General features: G+C 38.3%; 1 protein-coding gene across 5 annotated transcripts in view; it reads left to right on the forward strand.

Annotated features, from left to right (window-relative positions):
• The window catches only part of bcas3 (BCAS3 microtubule associated cell migration factor), a 237,606-nt gene that overhangs the window by 42,601 nt on the left and 169,599 nt on the right, over positions 1 to 25,406 (forward strand). For all 5 annotated transcript variants that reach the window (XM_082180490.1, XM_082180488.1, XM_082180487.1 and 2 more), the window contains exons 14-15: positions 11,352 to 11,485; positions 16,692 to 16,956. In XM_082180490.1, coding sequence (XP_082036616.1) covers positions 11,352 to 11,485; positions 16,692 to 16,956 — 399 coding nt within the window. The remainder of the gene's footprint in view (positions 1 to 11,351; positions 11,486 to 16,691; positions 16,957 to 25,406) is intronic.

The raw sequence follows: 25,406 nt of genomic DNA on the forward strand, positions 1-25,406 counted from the left end.
CTAAACACTAAGCTTTTAATTGTCTTAACCACAAATTAATGGTCAGGAAATGAGCTAAATGTGTGCAAATGCACTACTTAAAAAGCCATTGTTGTCTGAGAAAATATCAAAGACAGAATTAAGTTTTTGGCAGAATATGCAAAGTTGTGTGTGGAGTAATGAACCACAATGAAACACGATTTGTATGGTGATGCTCCAGAGTGGTGTCTTCGGAAATCTGCTGAGAAATATAATAATAAATGCATCTTTACCACAGTGAAGCATGGAGAAAGAGCTGTCATTGTGTGGGGAGCCTTTTCAGCTGCTGGTATTGGTGAGCTGCTTCACAGAGAAAAGTCATTTAATGCTTTGGACTACAGGAGAATATGGCTTGTTTCTCACAATTGAAAAGTTATCTAAAGAGGAATGATCAGATGTTATTTTTCAACAAGTCAATGCTCCTGCCCAAATAGCAAAGACAACCAAGAAGTGGCTTGAGAACAAGTCCATTAGGCTCATGTTTTGGCCTGGTCAGAGTCCAGATTTGAGCCCTATAGTGAATATTTACTTAATGTTTAATCACATTAAACTCAAACTAACTGTGAGACATTTTTTCAACTACTCATGAGCTGTTCGAAGCCATCAATGCTGAGCGGAACAACGCCAACTCTTCTTCCTGTAAAAAGCTGTCTGCGAGTTTACCCACACGGCTTAAACATTTAAAGAAAACAAAGGGGAAGGCTATTCAGCGCAGTTACTTTATCTACATTATTTGTGCAATTCTTACTAATTTCCTGACCTGTGATTTGTGATTTTAGACCACTAAATATTTTGACATTTTTGGCTTGGCCCAATTATTATTATTTTTTTTATAAATAAATAACGCTCAGGAGTGTACTTGCATGAAATTTAAGTGAGAAAAAGGTATCTTTTAAAGAGTAAGTTCTGAGAAATATATATTTTTCTTTGTGTAAAACAATGGGCTTTGTTTGCTTTTAGTAATTGTAGTTTTTTTGCGTTAATGTATCATATTAAATTCTTTATTCTCGGTTTGGAAACCCAATGTTCTTGTTTTTTCAGCATTATAGAACTGTTGCATTCTGCATTTTGCTTTTGTTCTCATTTACGATGAGGGAAGAAAATACATTGAATTAGACCGTTCTAGTTAGATTGTACTAACCTGGCTTTGGACATAACATGATGGTCTCTAGGTGGCGCTATTGGTTAACCTTTAGACCTCAGATTAGTCAGCCACCTTTTCCCCATCAGCATGTGTTGAGCAGAAGGTGTAGGTGAAGTCAGTGTCCCACCACCACAACTGCACTGGGACTCACAGCCCAGAAGGCCTTTTATCTTTGTGAGTCAGTTAGAGAAAAGTGCTATAGATCGCAGAGCAAAGCAAACATACAGTCAACAATCAAGGCCCGCTCAGGGACATTACTTCTACAAATATTAGTGCAAATGTGTGTTTTTCTTAGATCATCAAAGAATTGAAGGTCTCCGTAAAAACAAATTTGACCACATAACCGTCATATTGATCTGAAATGCTTCAGAGAGTCAGTAGAGAATTATGTGAATTATGTGCTTAAAGGACGGTGCAAAAGCAAGTGTGAGAGACATATTACACGAGTCAAATTTTCCAGCAAAAGTGTTTGTGAATTTATAGCTTTCATAAAGTTACATTGTATTTAATTATTATATATTTTTCTAAAGAAAATATATTTCTTTCCTTCACATTTTTTTTAATAGTTATATAAAATGTTTTTGAGAAAAGTGTCATTCCAAAATTTTAGATTATAATTTATTACTGTGATGGCAAAGCGGAATTTTCAGCATCATTACTCCAGTCTTCAGTGTCACATGATCCTTCAGAAATCATTCTAATATGCTGATTTGCTGCTCAAGAAACATTTCTTATTATTAACAATGTTAAAAAAGAAACATTGTAAAGAAAAAGAACAACATTTATTTCAAATTTAATCTTTTTGTAACTGATAACATTATAAATGTCAATTTAATGCATCCTTGCTGATTAAAAGTATTAATATCTTTCAAAATAAAATCTTACAGACCCCAATCTTTTGAACGGTTGTATAGATTTAATTGGGTTAGTGAAATTATTGAAGAGGCAAGTACAAATCTAACTGAGAAATACTTATACACGAGTCCTGACCTTTCTTTGAGAATCACTTTTCATGAGTTTTAGTTCGCTCTATCTTATATGAATGGTTGTTTTTTGTTACTCTTTCTCTGAAGATTGTTCCGGGCCAGGGAGGCCCAAGCCCCGTTCCCTCGAGTGCTAAGCCCCCAGCATGGCCCTTTGTCAGGCGTCCTCTGCCCTCATGTGGAGAGTGCTCTGGGGCGACTTGTTTTAGATAACAGCGGGGCGCTGTAAACTTCAAACAGTTAAACCTTCACCTGTCAGCTTTATTCAGAAATAATGGGATGTGTCTGTTATCACCTCATTTGCTCGGGCATAAATCGAAGGGGCTATAATAATTGTTTTGAGTTATGAAATTGTTTGGCACCAGGAAGGCTGGAAGAAATCCCTGTCGTCTTTGATACAGAAAAGAGTCTCCAAATATGCTGACTAATAAGGTCAGGCTGAGCATTCCCCGAGACCGGTGTTCATATCCATGCTGTAATTTACGTTCCTGACATCATTAACATATGATCAAAAACAGCTCTTTGAGATTTGCAAGAAATCCCCTCTCAGCACTGTGAAGGAACGTGAACGGCGGCTTGATTTTAAAGTGAGAAGTTTAGCCTCGTCCACTTAGCCTGACTTGTCCAAAATTAACTATGCTAAAGCCACTGGAAAGTGTCACTCTGGCCTCAGGGCTGACCGCAGCTCCATCCGGACGGTTTTGATTTCAGAGAGGGAAAAGGCCGACTTGAAAAGAAACAATGTGGTTTCTTGACATTGACTGGAACGTGCAAATCTCCACCAAAAAAAAATCAAAAGAACTTATGTAAGAAATCCAACTCAACAGTGTGTGTTGGACGAAAAACAAAAGGGCGAGGGTAGAAAATGGTGGCCAGTTGGGTAGCTGGCACTTGTTCTGTGGTGTTGGAGCTTCTATTCATAGGCGCATAATTAAAGGATGCTGCTCCGAACAGCGGCGCACAGGACTCACTTTAGCCAGAGTATCTGTTTTTCGCTCCTTGTCCTCTCCTGGTCCCTCCTCTCCTCTTAAAGGATATTTCTACAGTTTAAATGACGCTAAACTGGTCTTATCGATTAAAAGAGTAAGCGATTGGTGTAAGGGCACGGTCGCGTGCAGTGCGAGGGTGGACAGGTCTCACGGCTCATGAGACTCACTGTAATTCCACTCAATCACGGAACTGATAAGCATCAAGGAATCTGCTCTTGCGAGGCAGCTTAGTTTAGCCCAGTTCATTCTGGCAAGTGTTTGCTTGCGGGCTCTTAAAGGGAAAGGATGATCTGAAGAGCCTGTTTGTCTGTTGCGGATGTGGCCTTTCTAGCACCCACTCCCATGAGTCACTCACAAACACCCAGCTGGAGTTCATGTTGTTTTGAGAAGAAAATGTAAAGAAAAGCCTAGTTTGATAAATGACCAAAGTTCAACTTTTTTGAAAAATGGGATCCTGCGCTATTACATCAAATGAGGACATTTGTGACACTGAACTAGCCTGGTAATACCAAACTCTGCTACTTCGCTTTGCTTTGTAGACAGAGTCTGGAATGGCATAATAGAGAAGTGTTTTCTCTCGCGCGGGGGGGCGCTTGTCTGAAGTTTAAAATCATTGGTTACCCGTAAGCCAATCACATAATGTTTGGTTATGGCGTGTGTTATGCGCATGCTCAGCCGCATCTAACTTCCACTGTAAACACACATATGATGCGAAAACAAAAACCATCGAGCGAAACACCGGAGTGAACATGGCTGTGAACGACTTCTGCAGATTATGTGAAGTAAATCTATGCATCCACGGTACAATCAGCGTCTACGTCACGGCTCTCAGCCCGCCCTCTGTTCGTTGATTGGCCCGGCTGTTTTCAGGCCGGAGGAAAACGGAAAGCTATGACGCTGTCTCAGACTGAGTACAGAAGCGAAATGAAATTGAGCGGAAGTACGAAGTCTGACGTAGTCAGGCTAACACTGAACATGTATAAGATGTAAAATATGTTCTTGCTTCTCTTATTTTGAAAAATTTTCTTGTGTGTGTCAGCTTTATTGCTGCTGTCATTTATGCCAAAGTAATAACATTTTATAAATTTTTAAGCTGTAGTTATCACTCGAATTGTTATGCTTATAATATAATATAATATAACAACAAACATTTTTAGAGAGGGAACATACCTTTCAGGTAAAACATGCTTGGATGGCTTGGAGAACTTTGCAAGACTCTTCATTTGACAAAGTCAGTGCCATCTAAAGGAGTTCTCTGTTTTTCCTTCAGTTTGTAATAAGCCATATCTCCACACAGAGGTAGCAATTAAGGATGGATCTGAACTCCTCTGCTTCATTGAAAAAGCTTGTTTGTTGGGTTTAGAAACTATCATTTGGTAAATTCACACATGAATCTGTGTGTGTGCGTGTTTTATTTAATGGGGCTGTGACCGTGTATCACCTTCCATTTTGCGCCGTGCCTGAGCACAGTGGGACAGTCAGCAGGGATTAAGGGCCCAGGCTGAGACGTCGCCTTTAATGCACATTGCAAGCGAAGAGCAGGACATTAGTGGAATTTGCCTGGAGCATGAGCTCTATTTTATAATGGCATTATGAAATCTGATGATGCACATATAGATTTTTTTTTGAATGTTCTTTTTTTTTTTTGTTAATCTTTGAAATACATCAAACCCCCCTCCCCCAATAGATAGGAATTCTGCACAATAGCTGTTAAAATCCCTGGCCGCTCCTCTGTTCTAATACTTTCAGACGAATTAAGAAGATTATTTTATTTATTTTATTTAAAGAGGTGCCATTATGCTTTTTCACTTTTTCAACTTTAGTTATTGTGTAATGCTGCTGTTTGAGCATAAAAAAGAAGGTTACAAAGCTCAAAGTCCACTCTAAAGGGAGATTTTTTTTTTTTTTACATTTACATTTTATTTAACAGAATCCAATTTTCAAGAACTACAACGAACGGCTCGTTTGGACTACAATGCACTTTTCCCGGATCTTATGAAGTCATAATGTTCCTCATTTAAATAATCCCCGCCCATGAAATATGCAAAAAAGTTGTTGAGGCCTGGTTGAGCTGCGGTAGAGAAGATGAAGAGTGTTGTCGCTGGTTTTTTTTTATTTATTTTTTTAGCTAGCATGAAAACATATTCTAGTACACCCCAATAACAAAATCAAGACTTAGTAAAAAGGCATAATAGGACCCCTTTAAAAAAGATTTCCTGAACCAACACTGTAAAAAAAAATTACATCCCCAAGTCAAAAATTTCAAGTGACCGATAACATCTAAATTTTTCAATTAGTCTGACGTATTATTTCTCATTGAGCCAATGTTAACAGACTATTGCAACAAGAATTTCACTTGGGCCAATTGAAAAATGTAGATGTTATCGGTCACTTGAAATTTTTGATTTGGGAGGGTTAGACATTTTTTACAGTGAAAGATGACCTGTAGAACCAGCATGTTAACCAAAAGATTTATACTTGCATTAATAAAAATGACTGTGTATGATTTTCTGTAAACAAAACAAACAAATATGTGCAACAAACAAACATATCCAACTATATTAACTGTCAAACAAAAAAGCTAAAAGTTTGTCAAAACAGTCTTGGCTGTTTTTAATGCTGTTTCCAAAAGGTTGTAAAAGTGGTGTCTTGGGATGTCTGCACCTCAGTTTGTAGTTGTAAAACCTTGGTCAGGCACTTTGGTTTCAAGGCTTCAATGGAAACACCCTCCCTGATCTCCCCCCTTTCATTCCTCTTGACCTGAGGAGAGTTACTTCTCTTCTTCACCTCTAGTTTGTTTTTGTAGGAATGATTGCCTGTGTAGACCACGTTTTTGCTGACAGCTTTATGCTTTTACGCTCAGAGGCTTTTTAGCAGTTGTATTAGTTAGTTTGGCCGGTTGGCTTTAGTCTCCAAAAGTTCCACCAGATTCCCAAGGAACATCCGACGTTAGTTTTCCAAACACCTCAGCTGCAATGAATGATCCATTGTCCTAAGAAAATCTTAAGGTTGTCCCTCAAATTAAGGGCATTAACATCGAAGCGCAGCATAAAGAATTGTGGAATCGTATTTGCTGTGGTAAATGTTTCAGAGGATTAATTAGCTAACAGAACCCTTTAAAATAAAAGAGAGCACTGAAATGGAAAGAGATTATAGTGACTGTCTGTTTCCTGAGAAAGGATTACTCTCTACTCCTCCTTTCTGCAGTCAGACTCTTATCTAGAGATTGTGGTTTAGCTCATTTATTTGGGGCTTTTAAAAATCACAAAAAAGGCCTGTTTTAGGCTGACTAAGCTTTTCAAGGAGACTGTGCTTTTCTACCACTGAGCGTAAAATAGATTTGTACTGCGGTCAAGCATCAGCTGCGTTTTGTAGCTGTAGACAGATCCATTAGAAGAACCTAAAAGAGTGAATTGTTACCTAGACTAAGAGATAGAAAAGACAGCGTTCACAATTAGCACTCACCAAATGCCTCACACAGTAGTTTTTCTGTGGTACGTAAAATTGTAATTTGGCCTGCAGCAAATTGTAAAAATGCTAATATGACTGGTTTAACTTCTAATCTCAAAAAATTCTACCGCAGTTATAACACATTTTTGTTTTCTCTCCAGACCTCAGTGGCAACACATAGGGAAATCATCTTCTTGTAAAAGAAGTCTTGTAAAAATGTTGATGTTTGACGGTACACATCTGTTTTTAAATATTTAATTATTTTCTGTTATAAAAATAAATAAATAATAATAAATAAATATATCACTTTAATTGATCGCAATAAATATCTCATTCGTTCCAGAAAAGTCTGATGCCCATCATTAAATAGAGTTCTTCCCAGAATCAGCTCAGGAAATGTGAGTAAAAAGTGTGCAGATTCTGTGAGGGCCTAGTGATAACCTACACTTCCATCCTTCCTTAATGGATGTGACCTCGTGGTAACCTTGGTTACACTGATTCTCTAGAAGGAGAATTTCGTTGAAGTGTTGTATTTAAGTAATGATTGCCTCCTGCCGAGAAAGGCCTTTATGATCTATTAATATTCAAGCGCTTACAGGTGGTATGGCTGTAAAGCAAATACATAAACATTCTCCTTCGTTACACTCGAATGTGCATCAAATGAACCGTGGGCACCTTTTTCCTCCTCCCACCAAGTTTTTCCCCTTTTCTTCCTCAAAGCCCTCAATTGAATTGTGGATGTGGTTTCGTAGCTAAGAGCGTTGAGTGCCTCTCCAGCCAGCATGCCCACAGGAGCAGTGTACCATGTTTAAAAAGCATATCCTTGGTACCAACGTGCCTAGATAAACAGTATCCCTGGCCACACGAGCCTGTGAGACGTGCTCACAAGCCCCCTCTGGAATCCGCGGCAGTCATCCCTGCTGCCCAGAGGAATGGAAACTGGAGACGGCATTACATCTGCCCGGCTCACCGCGAAACACTGCACAGTCACCGCGCCAGGCCCCAATCTGCCACCCTGTCCTCGACTCCACACACACACAAACACAAGCCGCCTCCAGGTTGGGATCAAACAGCCCAGCTTTTAGAAGTTCTCACTTAGTCTGTAAAAGATTAACAAGTTATTGACTGCATGTTGACCCATGCCGGTCTCCTCCTCTTCTTCGTACTGTTATCTGATGGTTGGAGTAAGGGTGGCCTCTGGACTAAGTGAGTGTTGCTCGCTCCAGGCTTGAGTGGGCAGCTTTGATGTGAGATGTGCAACCCTGTGTGTGTGTGTGTGTGTTCCACAGCTTTCATAAACACCTCCACAAGTGCAGCATGACAGAAGAGGAAGCCGTCCAATGGACTCACAAAGGACCACAAACACACGCACGCACGGTTGTGCTTTTACAACTAATGCGGGCAGCCACAAGGACAAAACACAATGATTGATGTGTTTATTTGTTCTTTTTTTCTTGCGTAAAGTTCGTGTCTGCGGTATTAGAGCACAACGATTCCCAGCGCCCGCCCTTTAAAGGTTTATCCACATGTTTATAATTTGAGATTTCCTCTTTTTCAAAGGTCTTAGGCGAGTGTTGTTAATTTGAAAGGGATACTTTTGTTTCAGTTCTCAGACTTTGCCAAGTTGGAGGCCTCTGCTTGTCGGGCTGCTGAGATCATCGGAGTCGGTCGGGGAGAATGGCTCAGACACTTTTGAAATAAAACATCGCTGTGTGGAAGTTCAGCAGATGTTTTGTTTAAAGACTTGTTAAGGGGAGAACAACAAAACTCTATGAAAAAATAAAAGCCATGGTCACCCACTACAGCTTTTGGTGCAGACTCAAGGTCTTTTGGTGTCAAATTTCGATTTGTCGAATTGCGTGTTTGTGAAACCACTAAATCTGCTTGATAAGGGTGTTCTGGGGTGCGTTTCATATGAACTGCGGTTTGTTTTGCAGTTAATATGAATGCAATCCGTCCTAACTTGTGGAAGTGAACTGCTTTTGAAGTTTTGAAATCCAAATTGACAAACTTTTCAATAAAACTTCATACATTTACATGCATTTTAAAAGTTAGATTTTAGGGTGTTACTTAAACAGGAACTTAAATAGTTACAGTGTTGCATTTCCTCTATGGTTTGGTTCACTTTCACTGGGCAACATGTGCACCTGTTTATGTTCCAGAAAGCAGTGACGTTTTAATGAGCCAGGTGTGAAAACGCCTGAAGCAAGAATTTTTCTTTTTAAAATGTCACGTTAATTTTTTAGTCTAGCCGAATCCAGTATGTGTACATTAACTGGGTGCAACGGGTATTTAAAGGGATAATTCAACAAAAAATCTTAATTTAATGTCTTCATTTAATTGCCCTCATGTCATTCCTAAACTAAATTACTTTCGTTTGTGGAACATTTGAAAACATCAATTGTATTTATTTTTTGTTTATACATTGAAAGTCAATAGGGTCCGATGTTGTTTGAACCCCAATGTTCTTCAAAATATATTATTTTGTGTTCCACAAAAGAAAGAAGGTCATGCAAATTTGGAATGCCATGAGGGTGAGTAAATGATGACAGAGTTTTAAAATTTTGGGTGAACTATCCCATTAGTTCTTCAAATATTTGAAATATAAATCCGTCTGCCCACACAGTGTCTAGTTAAAAGTCATAAATATTTCTTTGTTTTGTTTTTTTGCCTAGAGGACGAGGCGTTATAAATAGTATGTGTCAAAAATTGCTTTACATCTTAGGTTCCTGAAATTTTATGGAAGCTTACCAGCACAGAGAAGCTCTCTTTTTAATTTAGTTTCCCACAGGCTAACCAACTGACGCCTCTTTGCGAGGCCCTGTATTTCGACAAGGCCACAAAAGCCCCAGCGCTTGGTTTCCATTCTCCACTGGCTTTTGGAGAGCAGAGTGTACCATCAGCAAACTTGTGTCCCAACAAGCTGGCCAAGCCTCATCTGTCAAAGCCAGGGTGAGCGCGAGAGCGGCAGGGCGGCGGGGTGAGGGAGAGGAAGCTCCCAGATAAACATACCGCAGCGCCTAAACTCCTAATCACTCTGCGCTTCCGTTTGTAGCCTCTATAATTAGAAGGCACTCTTTTCCATGTATTCCCAGTTGACGCAAATGCTTCTTGTGGCTTGGCACCTCATTTGGGGCGTGGGTTAGTTTATGGCCGGGCCATAACTTGGTTTAGTCTTCTGATACAGCATAAATAGCTAACCGCTGTCTTATTCACTGGCCGACTCTGTTTTTCTTTTTCGAAGGCGCAATCTCAGCGTGACCCTTTCCTTCGCTGCCACGGCCCATTCCCCTTGCTTCCTGTCTTACCGCTCAATGAGATGGCAGACCACACCTAAAGCAGATGCTACTCCGAAGTGTGAAAATGAAAATAACATAGGCAGAAATAGGGCGGATGAGCTCATTTAGGACTGCCGCCGTTCCATTGTCATGTATGTGTAAGAGTTTGTCTGATCTTCCAACAATATCCTCCTTTTTAGATTTGTCAGACCACCCAATAAATGCTCGCCACAAATTAAACCCCTCTGTGAACTCTGCATTAGAGATTCAGGATTGGAAAATCACTAATTATTGTCATCTTAAATTACAGCAGTGAGATCGAGAGCTAGTGGCTAAATCCATCTTAATCGTAGTGTTGGAGAAATTTTCCAAAGCGGTAGTGACCAGACTTTCATGTGTGTGGAAAATAGCCTGTAGAGCTGTCACACTGTTTTTAGGAATAAGCTGTATGCGGGGTTGCGTTGCCATGAAGGTTCGCTTCGGGTTTTTTCTTGTGCTGTGGTTTAGTAAGTGTGTTGTTTACAGTAAGAGCTTATAATTTCTGTAGTTTCACTTACTTCAAATAAAAGTGGGAAAATGAGAGGCCCTGTCATCAGAGGTTCCACTTGGGTTCTCCTGCGGTTGTGTTTAAAACAGATCCACATACTCTGGCCCTGACAGCTGAGGGAAGATCTTGGCATGCAGTTAATTCTAGAACACAAGTTGCAGTGGAACTCGACTGCCCTTTTACTACCATGTAAACGTGTCTCATGAAATGCTCAATACTTATAGGCAATCTGGGTGCCATTGTTTCGCATTTTGTTCTTCTCAGTTTAAGCCCAGAACTTTTGCATTGTAGCAAGTAAAGTGTTGACGTGATTATGTATATATATTTTGAGTGGACCACAACATGTATGGCCCTTCCTAGCACTTTCAATTGATAGTTTGTTGGAGCACACAGACTAATCGCTAGACCACAGTTGATTTTGGTCACATTGCTTGTCTGCAAATGCAAATGGTATACTCCAATAAAATTGACTAAAAAACTAGTTATGAAAAAATAAAATAAAAATTGGCTTCATGGGGCTGAAGAAAGCAATATAACGAAGGGTGCATAATTAGCATGAACATATAAAATAAGCTATAGGAAGTGGGGAAAAACATTGTGTAGAATCAGGAAGTGGAAAAAAATTATATGTTACTTGGATTAAGCGGTCCATATTCACTGCAGAAATGAATGCAATAAACAACCAAATAAATTCAAATTAATGTAATGCAAAATCCCCACTTCCTGTGGCTACTAGCGTTATATATTGTATGCCAATTATGTTCCCTTCATTGTGCTGCTGCAAATTTTTATCACAGTGTGATTAATTATTTGCATAGCTTTTTTTAAATAGATTGACAGCCCTCAATTCAACACTTCCTGTGTCACCAAAACGTAGTTTTTGATTGATAGTGCTTAGAAGGTCCAATATGGTCAAATAAATGGCTCTTTTCTGATCTACAGGTATGTTATTGGTGACCACAGACACCCTTGGCCATGACTTCCATGTTTTCCAAATCTTGACTCACCCATGGGCGTCTTCCCAGAGTGCAGTTCATCATCTATACACTCTTCACAGGGGAGAGACTGAGGCTAAGGTAAGAATACGTGTGTATGTGCCATTTACATAAAAGCTTTTCCTTACTTCAAGCACTGTCCTTTAGTACATACATGTTAAAAACCAATAGCGTAGACATGAGGGGGTCTGGGTGGGCCTAGGCCCAATCATTTACATGTCAGATTTCTGATTGCTAAAATAAAACAAAAATGGATTGAGTGCGCAGCGGCACAGACGCATAAGCTTGTCAAGCGCACGTCCCTTTTTCATAGACATCGCTGGAATATTTGTAGTTCGGTCGGGTATGGCAATAGCAAAAAAAGTAAAACAAGGTATATATTTTAAAAATGTTAATTGTCGGTAAAGCGAGAGAGAGAGAGATAACATCCGAAACATCCGAAGTGTTTGCCCAGAAAAGCTGCCTCTTGGACAGCGTGTGAAAAACCTATTGAATCGAGTTCTCTTTCATGTTTTCTTGAGCTTTAACAGACAAATTCACACATAATTATGTCAAAATGCCCATGTAGGCAAGTATCCTTGTGAAACATGGTCTGTTATGTCTTAAGTGAACTTAAACAGTATACTGGATACGAGCAGCTCTTAAAGTGACAGCAGCCTAATAAACCTACTGCTGTCTTTGTCCTCAATGGTGACAAAGGTTGAACCCTGCTGGAGCATCTCTAAATATGCATTGTTATTAAATTAAATATAAAATATGGCAGAGCAATAATATGAACAATCAAAGGAACAGTAGCTCCTATAATACATTTTAATAGGCATAATTAGTCAAGGAAATATCTATTTGCGAAGCCAACACATTTTATTCATATTCCTTTGGTTTCTCTGCCCAATAATTAAAAATAAAATAAAAAATGCAATGAAAATACAGGTATCGTACTAAAAATAAATGTGTCGGTATCGGACATGATCTGGAAAAAGTGGTATCAGAGCAAACAAACAAATAAATAAATACATTTTATATTTATTTATATGTAAATCGGAGTCCCCTAAATTATTGTGGTCCCTTCAAAAATATAATTCTGGCTATGCCACTGGTCTAAACTCACAAACTCATACTCCACATGGAATATATAAAAAAAAAAAAAAGAAAAAAGCTGTCTTGCGTTCAAGTAATACATGGACAGTGTAGGATATTAAGTCAAACTTCAAAGCTCCCTGTCCCATCCCTTGCTTTCACACACATGCCTATGTACGCTCACGCTATTTTCCGGGGAGTTATTGAGATGAAATATTGCCTTTCCGGACTCTTTTAATCATTAGCATAATCATTTAAAGTCTTTGTGGGCCACCCACAACTGTTTACGGTTGCCTGTGCTTGTATGGCTCTGGAAAATGCAATTTGAACATGCTTTTCATCGTTGGTGAATCCTTGCGTGTTATCTAAATACTGTCAAGAGACATAAGGCTTGGTACCACTGAGCTCCAGCACTGCTGTTTTTGGCTCTTTTGTAGTGTGTAGGGCAGTGTCTGTTCCACAAAAAGTGTGTATGACCCATCTGTTTGATCTTAAACCTGACTGCGAGATACATGACCCCTCGCTACTGTGTTATAGATGCAAAAGGTGAGCGTCACTGTATCTTGAAATTGTGTTACTGTTCAAAATTAATATATATATTTTAAGTTTAGCCAGTTCTTGACTTTCTTTATTTTTTTGTGGTTATAACTGTCCATCAACATAGTCACACCATATGAACTCTTTTTTTTCTTTTTCTTTTTTTGTACCTGGAGAACATTTGCCTCCAGTACAAAGCAAAATTACATGGATTCCCATGAAATATTTGTGCTCTCAGCGGTTAGTCTTTGCTTATTCTAAAACTTCCTCCCCTGTGGCTCCCACGTTCAGTTTTCAACACTCTGGAATCTGAAGACCTGCAACTATTAGTGTTGCCAATGTGTTTTCAATCACCATGGCTGAAAAAAGAGAAAAGTTGCTAAAAATACCTCAGACGGCTGGTGAGAGCTTAGATTGTGCTCCTGACCGAGCTTTTACTCTTACACCTTGGGGTCAAGCTTGGGACTTGTAACACCTATGATATCTTAGGCTATAAGGTCATGGACAAGAGGACATTCCCACTGGGACAACATGGTTGCGCTTGTGACTTTACACAACTTTTTCTGAAATTCCTGGAAATAGACCTTGGGCAGCGCTGAATATAATTTTAGCCCAGCTTTATAAATGACAAATCTAGAACAACTAATGGTGTTATTTTAAACAGAAACCTTTGTATTTTTTGATTGTTTGGAGAACTGACAGCACATCTGTCCTCAAGAAATAAATGTTTAAATATTGCCCCAAATTTTTTACTTTACTTTACTTATGTTTTTTTTTTTATAATAAAAAATAATTTTTTTATTATTTTTATATTATATATATTATTATTTTTATAAAAATAGAATACCCCCCCCCCCCCCCCCCACACACACACACACACTTATTAATAGTTATTCTATTTTTAATTATTTTATTTTCTTTTTATTTTCTTTTATTTTTTCTAGTCAAATTAAGGCAATGAATGGTCTCAATCAAACGTATTGATCATTCTTTTAGTATGGTAGTATTTTAAACCAATAGATGATGGTCAAATCTACATGCCTTTTTTGTATTTTATGTAACACTACTCAGGTTGAATAGTTTAAGCGGACATCTAAGGACATGATCTGATCATTACCGTCTGCCAAGCCTTGGTAATCTATCTGGGTGCTTAAAAGTTTAATTTACTTTTGTGATCTATTGGGTTATTGCACAAATCAGTTTGGGAAATAACTGCAGTGATTTAGTTTTCCTTTCTCCTAAATGCTGTTTCATCCATTCAGCCTTGCAGCTGTTCCACCACAATATCTCCTTCAGTTGGCAAATTGTAAGGTTTTATTTGCTTAAGTAGAACTAATATTTATTCCGAAAGGGCCTAGACCCTTACTTACTCAGCTAGTGTCATGTTTGGATATGCACACAAACCTGATCTCTGCTCTAGTTCATAGACTCTCACTCTTACGTTCGATGTCTAAAAGCATGCCAGACATATTTCCCCAATTTAAATCCTTCTTTACATGACAAATATTAACACTGCAGTGGAATAAAAACTGTTTCACTGTATGTTATTCTCATATGAGTGCCATATAACTGCAGCACAATCAAGTGTTATGTCTATAAAAAGACTTGTTTTTAACTACTAATGCCATTTTTTTATATTATGTCCTTTATAGTATTTTCTTTCTTTTTTTTTCTTCTTTTTTTCTTTCTGAAATCGCTTTGTCCCTTTACCCTTCAAGTGCACTCTGAGTGAGTCAAAAATGCAGAATTGCAAGCTGGGTACTGGCCCGTGGGTAAAGTTTATGTTCCTCTCGTACTTGCTCCTTATATTGAAGGTGTGATTACCTTTGCCGGTACCTCCAGGCATGGCAGAGAGCTGGAACCGAGTGTGTAAAACATTCTCATTTTCCCTCCTTTGTGAGCACAGGGCCATGGTGGCCCGCAGCTCTGCTGAGATGAGAAAGGTGGTTAATCTGTCACCGGCTCATGCCAGGTTTGCTGCCTGGCCATGCGTTGGCTTTGATCTGGCATTGTAAACAGTGCAAACTGCATAAAGCAAGCACCCTCCAAGACGCATTATCTTGAGCAGAACAAATAAAAGGAGTGATAATGCCTCGTGGGCGGACACAGGCACCCGGCCTTATCTGGCTGGCTGACTGAGCTTTTACTGACTCCCAACCTGCTCCGGGCTGACCTTAGTGTGCGTGAAGGTAAATAACCTACCAGCCCACGTTGCCTGAAGCCATACACCATTTTAGCTGTTCTGAGTAGCACATGACTGGCCAAACACCTCATTTGATGTGTGTCTGATTAACCAATTGAAATATCCCAGTCCTTGTCTTTGGTTGCCTAAATCTTATTTTTACACCTCTAGGGAAAATGAACAGATTGGCGTTGTCCCTGAACAGGAAGTGGTCACTGATCTTGACTCGTTTGCTCATCTCCGGGTTGGCGTATTCAGCTTGAAACTGATCTGAGACAGATAGAGCAGAATGACCTAGAATCAGACAGATCTCCAGACAGCTGCATTCCAGTAGCTGATGGCTATCCATAAAAAGTGCCATAAAAAAGCCATTAGCTGAACCTTGCTGATAGCAGAGTGCTGTTTGGTAAAGTCAAGTGTAAGATTTCTGGACCTTGTTTTGGGGAAAGCCCACCATCAATTCATAGAGCTACTTTAGGACAAGTTCTTGTGTTCTAAAACAGATAGAACAGGATTTCAAGATGCTCTCTTATAAAACAATGCTCATGTGGCGCAAGATGCTGAAAAAAACAGTTTGACAGGTTTGACCCATCTTGCACATGTACACTTAGACCAACAGTTTTTAAAATAGCATAGACTGAACATAGAAGTTGTAACACAGGATGTGCTATTGTGTTTATAAAACACACAGGAAACATTGTTTTGGCAGTTTGATGGTTTGTCGGGGGTGAGATTTTAATAAATACAAAAACCAGGTTAGAAATTCAGGTTTTTCATGGCAGTAACCAATATCTGGTGATCAGTTCCGAAACCTCTCCACCCCAGCACCTTGCTGTGATTACCAACACCTCACCTGGTAATTCCTTTCAATTCCTCTCAACCATTCCAGAACACATTTTTTAAAGATGATATCTTTTTGTCTTTACCGGAAGCTATTTATGAAAACATAATGTCACGACTTGCAACACCAGAGAAAATTCCTACTCAGGTTGCGTTCCTTAAAGTTGGCATGAAATAAATATTCATCCTAGCCATTTGAAAAATGCATGTTATTAATCTTATTGTGAATGATTAATATTTTTGAGCTGGTCATTTTTAATTGGCCCTTTATTATAGTCGACTGCAAGCTCACATTCAGATCTGCCTTTATCCAATCAATAACAGATGGATAGAGGTCCCCGTTCTAATTATTATTTTTTTATATATATATATTATATATCCCTATATCCCAAATATCCCTTTTTCAGAGTAAGATCCCAACCCATATGGTGGAATGTACGTCCAAATAGAGAAGAAAATATCTGTCTCTGACATTTTTAAGGAAAGGCATTGCTTTAATGTTCGTACTGTTCACCCAAGATGCTACAGTCAAACAACTTTCTGTAATGACAATATTATTCATTTTAATGATGATTTAATATTTTTGATTCCTAACCAAAGGAGCTTATTATATTGAGATTATATTCATATCTCTTCTGTTAACCACTCTAGGTGCAGGACATCTGCTTCAGCCATGACTGCCGCTGGGTGGTGATCAGTACTCTTCGTGGCACCTCGCATGTCTTTCCCATCAACCCATATGGTGGAGCGCCATGCGCACGCACGCATATGTCTCCCCGTGTGGTCAATCGCATGAGCCGCTTCCAGAAGAGTGCCGGACTGGAGGAAATCGAGCAAGAGCTGAGCAGCAAACAGGGTGGCCGATGTAGCCCCATTCCTGGCCTTTCAAGTAGCCCATCCGGATCACCTCTACATGGTTAGTAAACACTAGCAAAGATTATGCCGGGCCTTTCTGTGACTGCACAGTTACAGTGCTTCATTAGTTAGCAACAGTAGTTTTACTAGGTCGTTCTGTTCTAACAGTCATGGAAACTATTAAGTGACTGATTTGAAATGCTCAACATGGGAAACAACTTGGCATGCTGCACAAAAATTGCTCTGCTTGAGAGACTATATGGGGGCTCTGTACAGGATTTTTGGGGCCGATCACGATTATAGATCACTGGAAGCAGTATTGGTCGATATGATCACCGATACCAATCAATAAAATAAATAATACTATTCTTAACAACAAATTTTTTCTTTGTCTTTTTAACATTAATGACAGAGCAGCTGAATATTAGGCTGCTGTCGCTTTAAGACCTATTGCACAGATCCAATATACTGACACACACGCGTCTTATTTCCCAACTGTTTATGCTCACTTAGCTGACAGCGTTTAAGTGAATACTCACCAAGCCGAGCATTTTTACATATTTATCTGTGTTTTTGGCCATTGTTTAGGTGTGAACCCGAAGCTCAAAGTTCACTTTGCTCGTCCGCGTTCCACTCCGTCTCGCGCACAGAAAGACGCCTGGGGAAAAGTATTTCTTTTGTGGCTTAATGCAGTTTTTATAACTCTCTTTATTATCGAGCACATTCTGCAGTTTAGCAACAGTAGACTGGATTTTATGACAATCACTAATCTAGCTGATTTGGACTTTTGGAAGTTTGGGCTTTTGGGGAGGAACGAAAGCACACCGCTGCGAAGGAAAGACATGCTCTAAAATCACACAGCCCTAGATTCTTGCTGTCATTGCTGTAGGGTTGCTGTTGTTGCGATGTCTCCGCTCTCCATAAAGATGTTGCAAATTTCCTTTCCTTTTCAGAAATCTGGTAGAACTGCCAGGCCGGTGAATGTAGTGAACCAATTTTAGCTGCACATGGGAAAAATTGTCTCCCGAGTTTTGCGTCATCTGATCAACTCTTCTGATCTGCCTTTATAGAGACCACCGATTAAAATATATAAAGCTATTATCGGCCGATAATGATCGTCCCTTGATCAATCGGAGCACCCTTATTGGAGACTCAACCCAAAATTGATTTTTAGGAGAGTTTTAGTAATTTTTGTGTAATTTTGTTATGTGCGTTTGTCATTTTTATTAGTGTTCTTTGTCATTTTATTTTTTACAAATAATACCATTTAGGTTTCATTTATTTTTATTTCTGTTTTAGTTATTTATTTTCGATTTGTAATTTTAGTGGCTCAATCAACATTTCTAAGTTTCGTTTTTCATCTAATGTTTATATTTGATTTTATTTCAGCTATATTTTAATTAAAAACATTTTTTAAATAGTTTTAGTTAACAATAATAGCCCTGTATTTTTGGCACCTCACTAGAATTTGAAACAGAGTAAGTGTATCCTGGCCATTCAGGAGTTAATCGAGTCACCTTAGCAGACCCTATGATCGAGCCTGTTGACCTCTGTCACAACACTGTGATGTTTGTCAAACACTGTCCCTGGCTGCAAACATACACACTCTGACCACATCTGACTGTTACGTACATACACACCCACTGACACACACACTTCTCATGTCTGTGCTGATTGCCACAAGAGCTGGCACGCCTGTCAGTGTTGTTTGCCCATCAGCACTCCACAAAGCAGAGGTCTGATTAATCAATACCCCTGTACTCGCTGAAGGCACCCTGCTGATACGGACACAGGAGACTGGTCAGTTGCAGGGTGTTTGCAGAGCTTTCCAAAGGGTTCAAGAGAGCCTTGCTTACTCTGGCCGCTTACACACTGTAAAGTTTCAGTAATAACAAACGCTTTTAAATACAGGAGCGAGTCCCCTAAATTATCATTCCGTGTGTGTACCAAACACCAATGAAATGTTACAGAGACAAAAGACTAGTTAAGTTCAGCAAGTAACTAAAGCACAGTCGACGGCGATATCGTGTTTTGCTTATGATTGATAAGGCTGCTTCACAGAGCATGCTCTTGCAATGTTTCCATGTCCACTTATAAGCGTTTTTGGGCTTGTTATTTAAGCTTGTCTTATAAAGCGATCAAGTTTACGGAGCTATTAAAGTGAGAAGGTGCGGGTCGTGATTTTTTGGTTTTATTTTCAGCATAAAGCATTTGGATTTATTTTGGTTTATTGTGAGCATGTTCTTGTTCACTGTTTTTCTAGCAAGATCTACCAACATGAGTGAGTCAAGGCTCGTACCTCTTCCCCATGTGTGATTTTCTTGTAGTAAGTAGTTCGAAAATGTAACTTTTAAAATATGGTGCTCATTGTGCAAGACACTGAAAATCACCAAGATGCTATGAAGTGACCAAATTCGTCAGTTTGGTAAAAATAGAGTGAATCAATAAATGCAATAGGAATAAATTAATGTATGTCTGTATTTATTTTATGTATTGATTTGTATATAAAATGCAAGAGGCACTTTTATCTAAAGCAATAAAATAAGATACTTTTTTTTTTTTTTTGCCACTGCATTGCATCTTGCTGATTTTTAGCTGATATAAAATATAAAAATGTAATATTTTATATATATTCTTATTTTTTAAATAATCATGTTATTAATAACTACACCATGAAACCATGAGAGCCACATTTTAAAGTTAAAATGTATGTATTTAAATTTTTTAAATAATCAATATAATTAATTTGAGTGACTCATCTTTTCTTTTCTCCAAGAAAATAACTTCTAGTCTGTTTTCACTTTGAGATGAGCAAGGCTGTGACATCACAGGGCCGGAATGCTTGGCGTCTCGTGTAGGGATGTTACCAGCAGCCGTGAAAGTGGGCCTTAGAAGCCCTGTCGTAAATCAGACTCACTTTTCAAAGTCGGGCATTAGAAGCACCTGTCAACAATTAGTCCTATCAGCTTCAGCCCGATGAGCCACTTTGACAACAGGGTTCTGAGGTGACATTTTTTTGTACTGGGAACAGGATGGGGAAATCTAAGAAACAGAAGTCTGAGGCAGTTCGTATGCCTTAGAGGCAACCTTGGACTGTCCGGATTTTATAACCTCAAGGATCATTCCATAATTCCTTAAGCCAAAAGATGGGAGGATAGCAGGATGTGGCTTTTGAATTAAGATGAAACGGTGTGGGGGAGAGAGGGAGACAAAGTGGTTTGCACTTTTCCGTGGTCCCTGAGGGCCTCTCCTATGGGCCCATTCTCGGAGCTGGAATGCTTGAGCCGCTCGCATATCCTGCCAGAATTGTTTGCTTCATTTTCAAATCAGTGATTCAATATTTCTTTTTCCCATTCTTTACTTTTTTTAGGCATTCCAATGTATTACAAATCACACTTTTAGCATTCACTTATTCAGACTTTAAGCTAAACTAGGGATTTGCATAGCCTGTGAGAATAAAACTTGTGTTTTAATGCTTTTTGTAATGTCTCTAATGCTCACCAGGGGCTTTGTGTGTTTATTTGTTCATAAATACTGTAAAAACAGTAATACTGTGAAATACTATTTTAATAGATAGTTTAAAATGTAAAAAAAAAAAAATATTGTGATGGCAAAGCTGAATTTCCAGCAGCCATTATTCCAGTCTTCAGTGTTACATGAAAACAGTTGTGCTTTTTAATATTATTGTGGAAACTGTGATCCAAATGTTTTAGGATTTTTTGATGAATGTAAAGTTCAAAAACATTTATTTAAAAATAAATGTTTTTTTTTTTTGTAAAACAATGCGAAATGTCACTTTTGATCCATTGAATGTATCTTTGCTGAATAAAAGTAGAATTTTTTTCAAAAATACGATTTTGCCGGCCCAAAGCTTTAGAACAGTAGTGCAATTGTTCGTTTGCTAAACAGTATATTGACAACAGGATTTCTACAAATAAATAAAAAAACATATTTTTCCTCTCTAGGAAACTGCATTTTCCGTCATCGAAAAATTGTTTTTGTGTTTGTCGCACTTTTAAATCCTTTTCCGCTATGATTAGTTATCAGACACAAAAAGAGAAAAGGTTATCAGCGTCACTTTCTGTTAGCTTTTCCGTCGGTTTTGTTCATTTTTGGGTCCATGAGCGTGAACGGAGGCAGCAGAAATAAATGATTGATAAGAAAAGCTGAGACACGGTAGCCACAACAGTAGACTTGCAATTGTCTCCTGTGACAACTCATTGATTTAGGGAAGGAACTAGAGAAGTACACATCCTTCAGAGCTGGCACTCTGTAAAAATAGAAACCACAATCGGGCTTTCTTCTCTTCCAGTTTAATTGTGGAGTTTTTTCAGTCTATTTTAGGAGGCACATCCCCCTCGCCTTAGGTTCATGGCATTGTCAGATAATTCAACAAGTCCTTCTTTGTTCAGTGCTAACAGAGAGTTAATTCAGTTGTTTAGGTGGTGTTTTTGTCCTCCCGTCTATAAACTACCTAGAAATGAACAAATGGTGAAAGAAAATGCTTTTTGAAGCATAACTGTTGTTGGAGTGTTTAGGGCTCATGTGGCTTTGGTAGCCACTCTGTGCCGTCCAAGCACAAGGGTGTGAGGAGTGCGATTGAAAGAGCCGTCTGGACTGAGGTGGTCACCTTTAGCTTTGCGCTTACAGGAAATTTCGTGTCAGTTTTACAAAGCTTGTTGGTCTGCTTCTTCACCTACGTTCATTGACTATTTTGAAAGGAAAAACAAGGTGCAACAGGAAGCTGTTAATTCGCTGTTATTAAGTTAGGGATAACGGGATACTTCCTTTGAGCCATTTAAACTCCGCATACGGCTTGTTTGGGTTTCAGGCTTGTTTTATCAGTAACTACGCCTGTTTACACCATTCCTCATCTTATAGCGAAAACAGGCAGACATGGATGCTTTTGCAAAACTGTTGACACAGTGTTGTTTGGATCGTGTTTAAAAAGCGACACTGGTTGGAAAGTTGACAGGACAAATCTTTATGAAATTCAGTTAAATTCTAGAAATTAATGTTAATTATTCTTTCCTCTCGTGTTTTATAATATACACTTCTGCTCCAAAGTTTGGGGACAGTACGTTTTTTTTTTTTTGTTTTTTTTTAAAGAAATTAATACTTTTATTCAACAAGGATGCTTTTAAAGTGATCAAAAGTGACAGTAAAGACATTTATATTGTTACAAAAGTATTCTATTTCAAATAAATGCTGTTCTTTTGAACTTTCTATTCAGAAAGAATCAGATAAAATGTGTCACGGTTTCTGCAAAAATATTAAGCAATATACATAGTTTTTTAATATATTAAAATGGAAAATTTTTGTGTATTTTTGATCAAACAAATACAGCCTTGGTGAGCATAAGAGTCTTCTTTTAAAAACGTTAAATAAGTCTTACCAACCTCAACTTTAGTTTATTTTGCAGTGAATAAAATGTATTCAATTATTTAACTTTTCACTCAAATGTGTAATATAATTTGTAGTGAAATAATTATTTTAGTGGTCTTAGAGCCTACTGTATATTTGTGTATAATGTCTAAGCCAAATATGGGTCTAACTAGTCTTTAATCTTATATTTAATGTTTGTTGTTAGAGCCGTAGTGCCTTTAGAGCAGAGTAGAAGTCTTGCTTTCTTGTTGAGAGTGGCGGTAAAACGTGTCATGCTCACTGAGTCCTGTGCTGAATCATTTACAATCATCAGATCTCCTCTGTTTATTCTCTCTCTCTCTCTCTCTCTCTCTCTCTCTCTCTCTCTCTCTCTCTCTCTCTCTCTCTCTCTCTCTCTCTCTCTCTCTCTCTCTCTCTCTCTCTCTCTCTCTGTATGTGTGTATATGTATGTGCGTGTGTGTCTGTGGGACATGCAGCCAGATGAGCCGATCTGATCTATAGAGACAGGGCCAGCAAACACTCTTTGTAATCACAAACTGCCTCCTCCCTTGTTTGTCGCATACACACACACTCTCTTTCTTAAATTCCATCACAGTTTCACAGTGGCTCTGTGATTCTTAAAGATAAAGCTCAGCTCCTCCGCTCACAAAACAACAGTCCTGCAATCAGCCTAGGCATCAAAGCACCGCTCTTGTTTTAACATACCACAACTCTGCATCATGTACAGTCTCATTTAGACTCTCGGTCCTAAAGATTTATTACTCTGGTTACAAAGTCTTGTCCTATTGCTGGGCGCAGTACCAGTGTGGGCCTCTCTGTGGCGCTGTGTTCTCAGCTTTTTGTTAACAGGCCACTTTCAAATGATGGACCTTATTTCACTCCATTGGCAGAGAGAGGAAAAATACTTAGGCCTGAATCATGCCACTACCTTTTGTCTTTTGTATGAATCTAATCCAGCAACAGGGCTGGAGTTACTCTGTAATTTGTCCTGAATTTTATGAATGGCCTCCTCTTAAAAGCAAACAGCAATGCTTCCTCTCCAGCTTCTGCCTTAAAGATAAACGATTTGTTAAAGATTTTTATTGTTTGTCTTTTACAAGATTTTTCACATGTTTTTTTGAAAAGAAAATATTTTAATTTCACATTCGTCAATCTATCATGCTTTCATTAATTAAAAATATATTAAAAAATATACGTATTTTTTATTTTTGTAACATTTATTTAAAAATATTCTATATACAGTATCTTTTTATAGTTTATACTTTAGTTATACTTTAGTATATTTTGTATACTTTAGTAGTTTTATCAGAAAATGTTATGCAGCTTTAAACAGGTTTGAATTTTTTATTGTCATACATATTTATTGTTTGATATTATTTGATAAGTATAGCTTTGCCTAATTATCATTGTTAATTATTACAACAAAGATAATATTTTTTTTCTATTTTACTGGACAATTGTAGTGATAATGTTGATCTTAAACATTATTTTGTAAAGAAAATCTTTTCCTGTTTTTTTTTTTTTTTTTTTTTTTTCTAGAAGTTTCTTCTAGTATCATTGTCTTTCCCTTGGCACGATGATTGTAAACATCTCATAGAGACTGTGCTGTTGGTTGGCCTGGGTGGCCTGCAAGGGTTTTTTTTGTTGTTGTTTTTTGTAGGTCTTGCTCTCATGCGAAAACTTTTCTAGCGGGCTGGTGTGTCTTTATCAGGCATAGTGAGCCATGATGATATGCTGCCCTTTCCCACTGTGAGGAAATGTGATTTTGACACTTCTCATGACCTGAGACCCTGCACTGTCCCACAGTGAATTTTTCTCTGTACCATGATGCAATGCAGCATTTATCCTCTTGCTGTCAGCCAATCTGATATAAGTCTTTGAAATATTAGTTTAGAATTAACATTTCTATATTGTGTATATGTATATGTATATATGTGTGTGTGTGTGTGTGTGTGTGTGTGTGTGTGTGTGTGTGTGTGTGTGTGTGTGTGTGTGTGTGTGTGTGTATAAAGTATTGTATTTAAGATGTGATTTGAAAGCTTTGGTGGTTGAGTATATTACTAAATATTTTTCTCAGGCTCCTTTTTAATGTGTAACTCAGACCCAAACCACAATTGCACTGAGGAAATGAAAACACTGATATGTTTGTGTTTGCACAATATAATTTTTATGATAAGCAAATACATGGATTAAATAGCCTATTTTGTGGCTGAAACAGCTGTTGGATATGCATGTTTTTGCCGTATTGTCAAATCAAGACCATGATGATGAAATGTCTGGTTTTTAATTTCTTGTTGTAGATGCTTTGGTATTATTTTATGCAGACTCTTTTCAGGGTTTTACCAGTCAAAACCACCTTTAGTTTGTAATTTTGGATTTAATTATGATCATGATCATTTCTGCAGAGTTGATGTTGTGGTTTGATACTAGATATTTTAATTACATTAATGAGTTTAAACAGTGCTTGGTCCCAGGGTAAGATTACCGGTTTTGTCTTCGCTTGGAAATGGAATAGAGCATTTGAGTTCTAAGAAATTTTGATTATTGACATTTCTAGGCTAGAACAATTTAAAAATATATTTATTAAAGGAAACATCATTTGTCAGTGCTGCTTAACACATTCATGGCAAGGAAAATCCTGCTATATTTCCTTTTCAGCTGTTGCAGCATGGGACTGCCCTGCTCTTTTAGTTTCAATAGTAGGAGTTTAGGGGCATTCTTGGCCTAATGGTTAGAGAGTCAGACTGGTAAACCGAAGGTTGTGGGTTTGCTTCTCAATACCGGCAGGTAATGACTGAGGTGCCCTTTAGCAAGGCACCTAACCCCCAATCTCTCCTCGGGTGCCACAGTAAAAATGCCTGCCCACTGCTCCGGGTGTGTGTTCACTTCTCATTACTCCTAATGTGTGTGCACTAACTTGGATGGGTTAAATGCAGAGGACAAATTCCGAGTATGGGTTACGATACTTGGCCTTCATGTTACTTTCACTTTTTATATTTGATATTTTTTTAAATTGTCATTAATTTTTTTCTGTAGTCATTCACATTTTTGGGTAACCCCTTCCGTGCACACATGGATTGGGTTAGCCTACCTTCATTATTGACAGGCTTTATAGCCAAGCTATAC

Source organism: Leuciscus leuciscus, assembly GCF_965113295.1.
Source record: "Leuciscus leuciscus genome assembly, chromosome: 9".
Taxonomy (NCBI): Eukaryota; Metazoa; Chordata; class Actinopteri; order Cypriniformes; family Leuciscidae; genus Leuciscus; species Leuciscus leuciscus.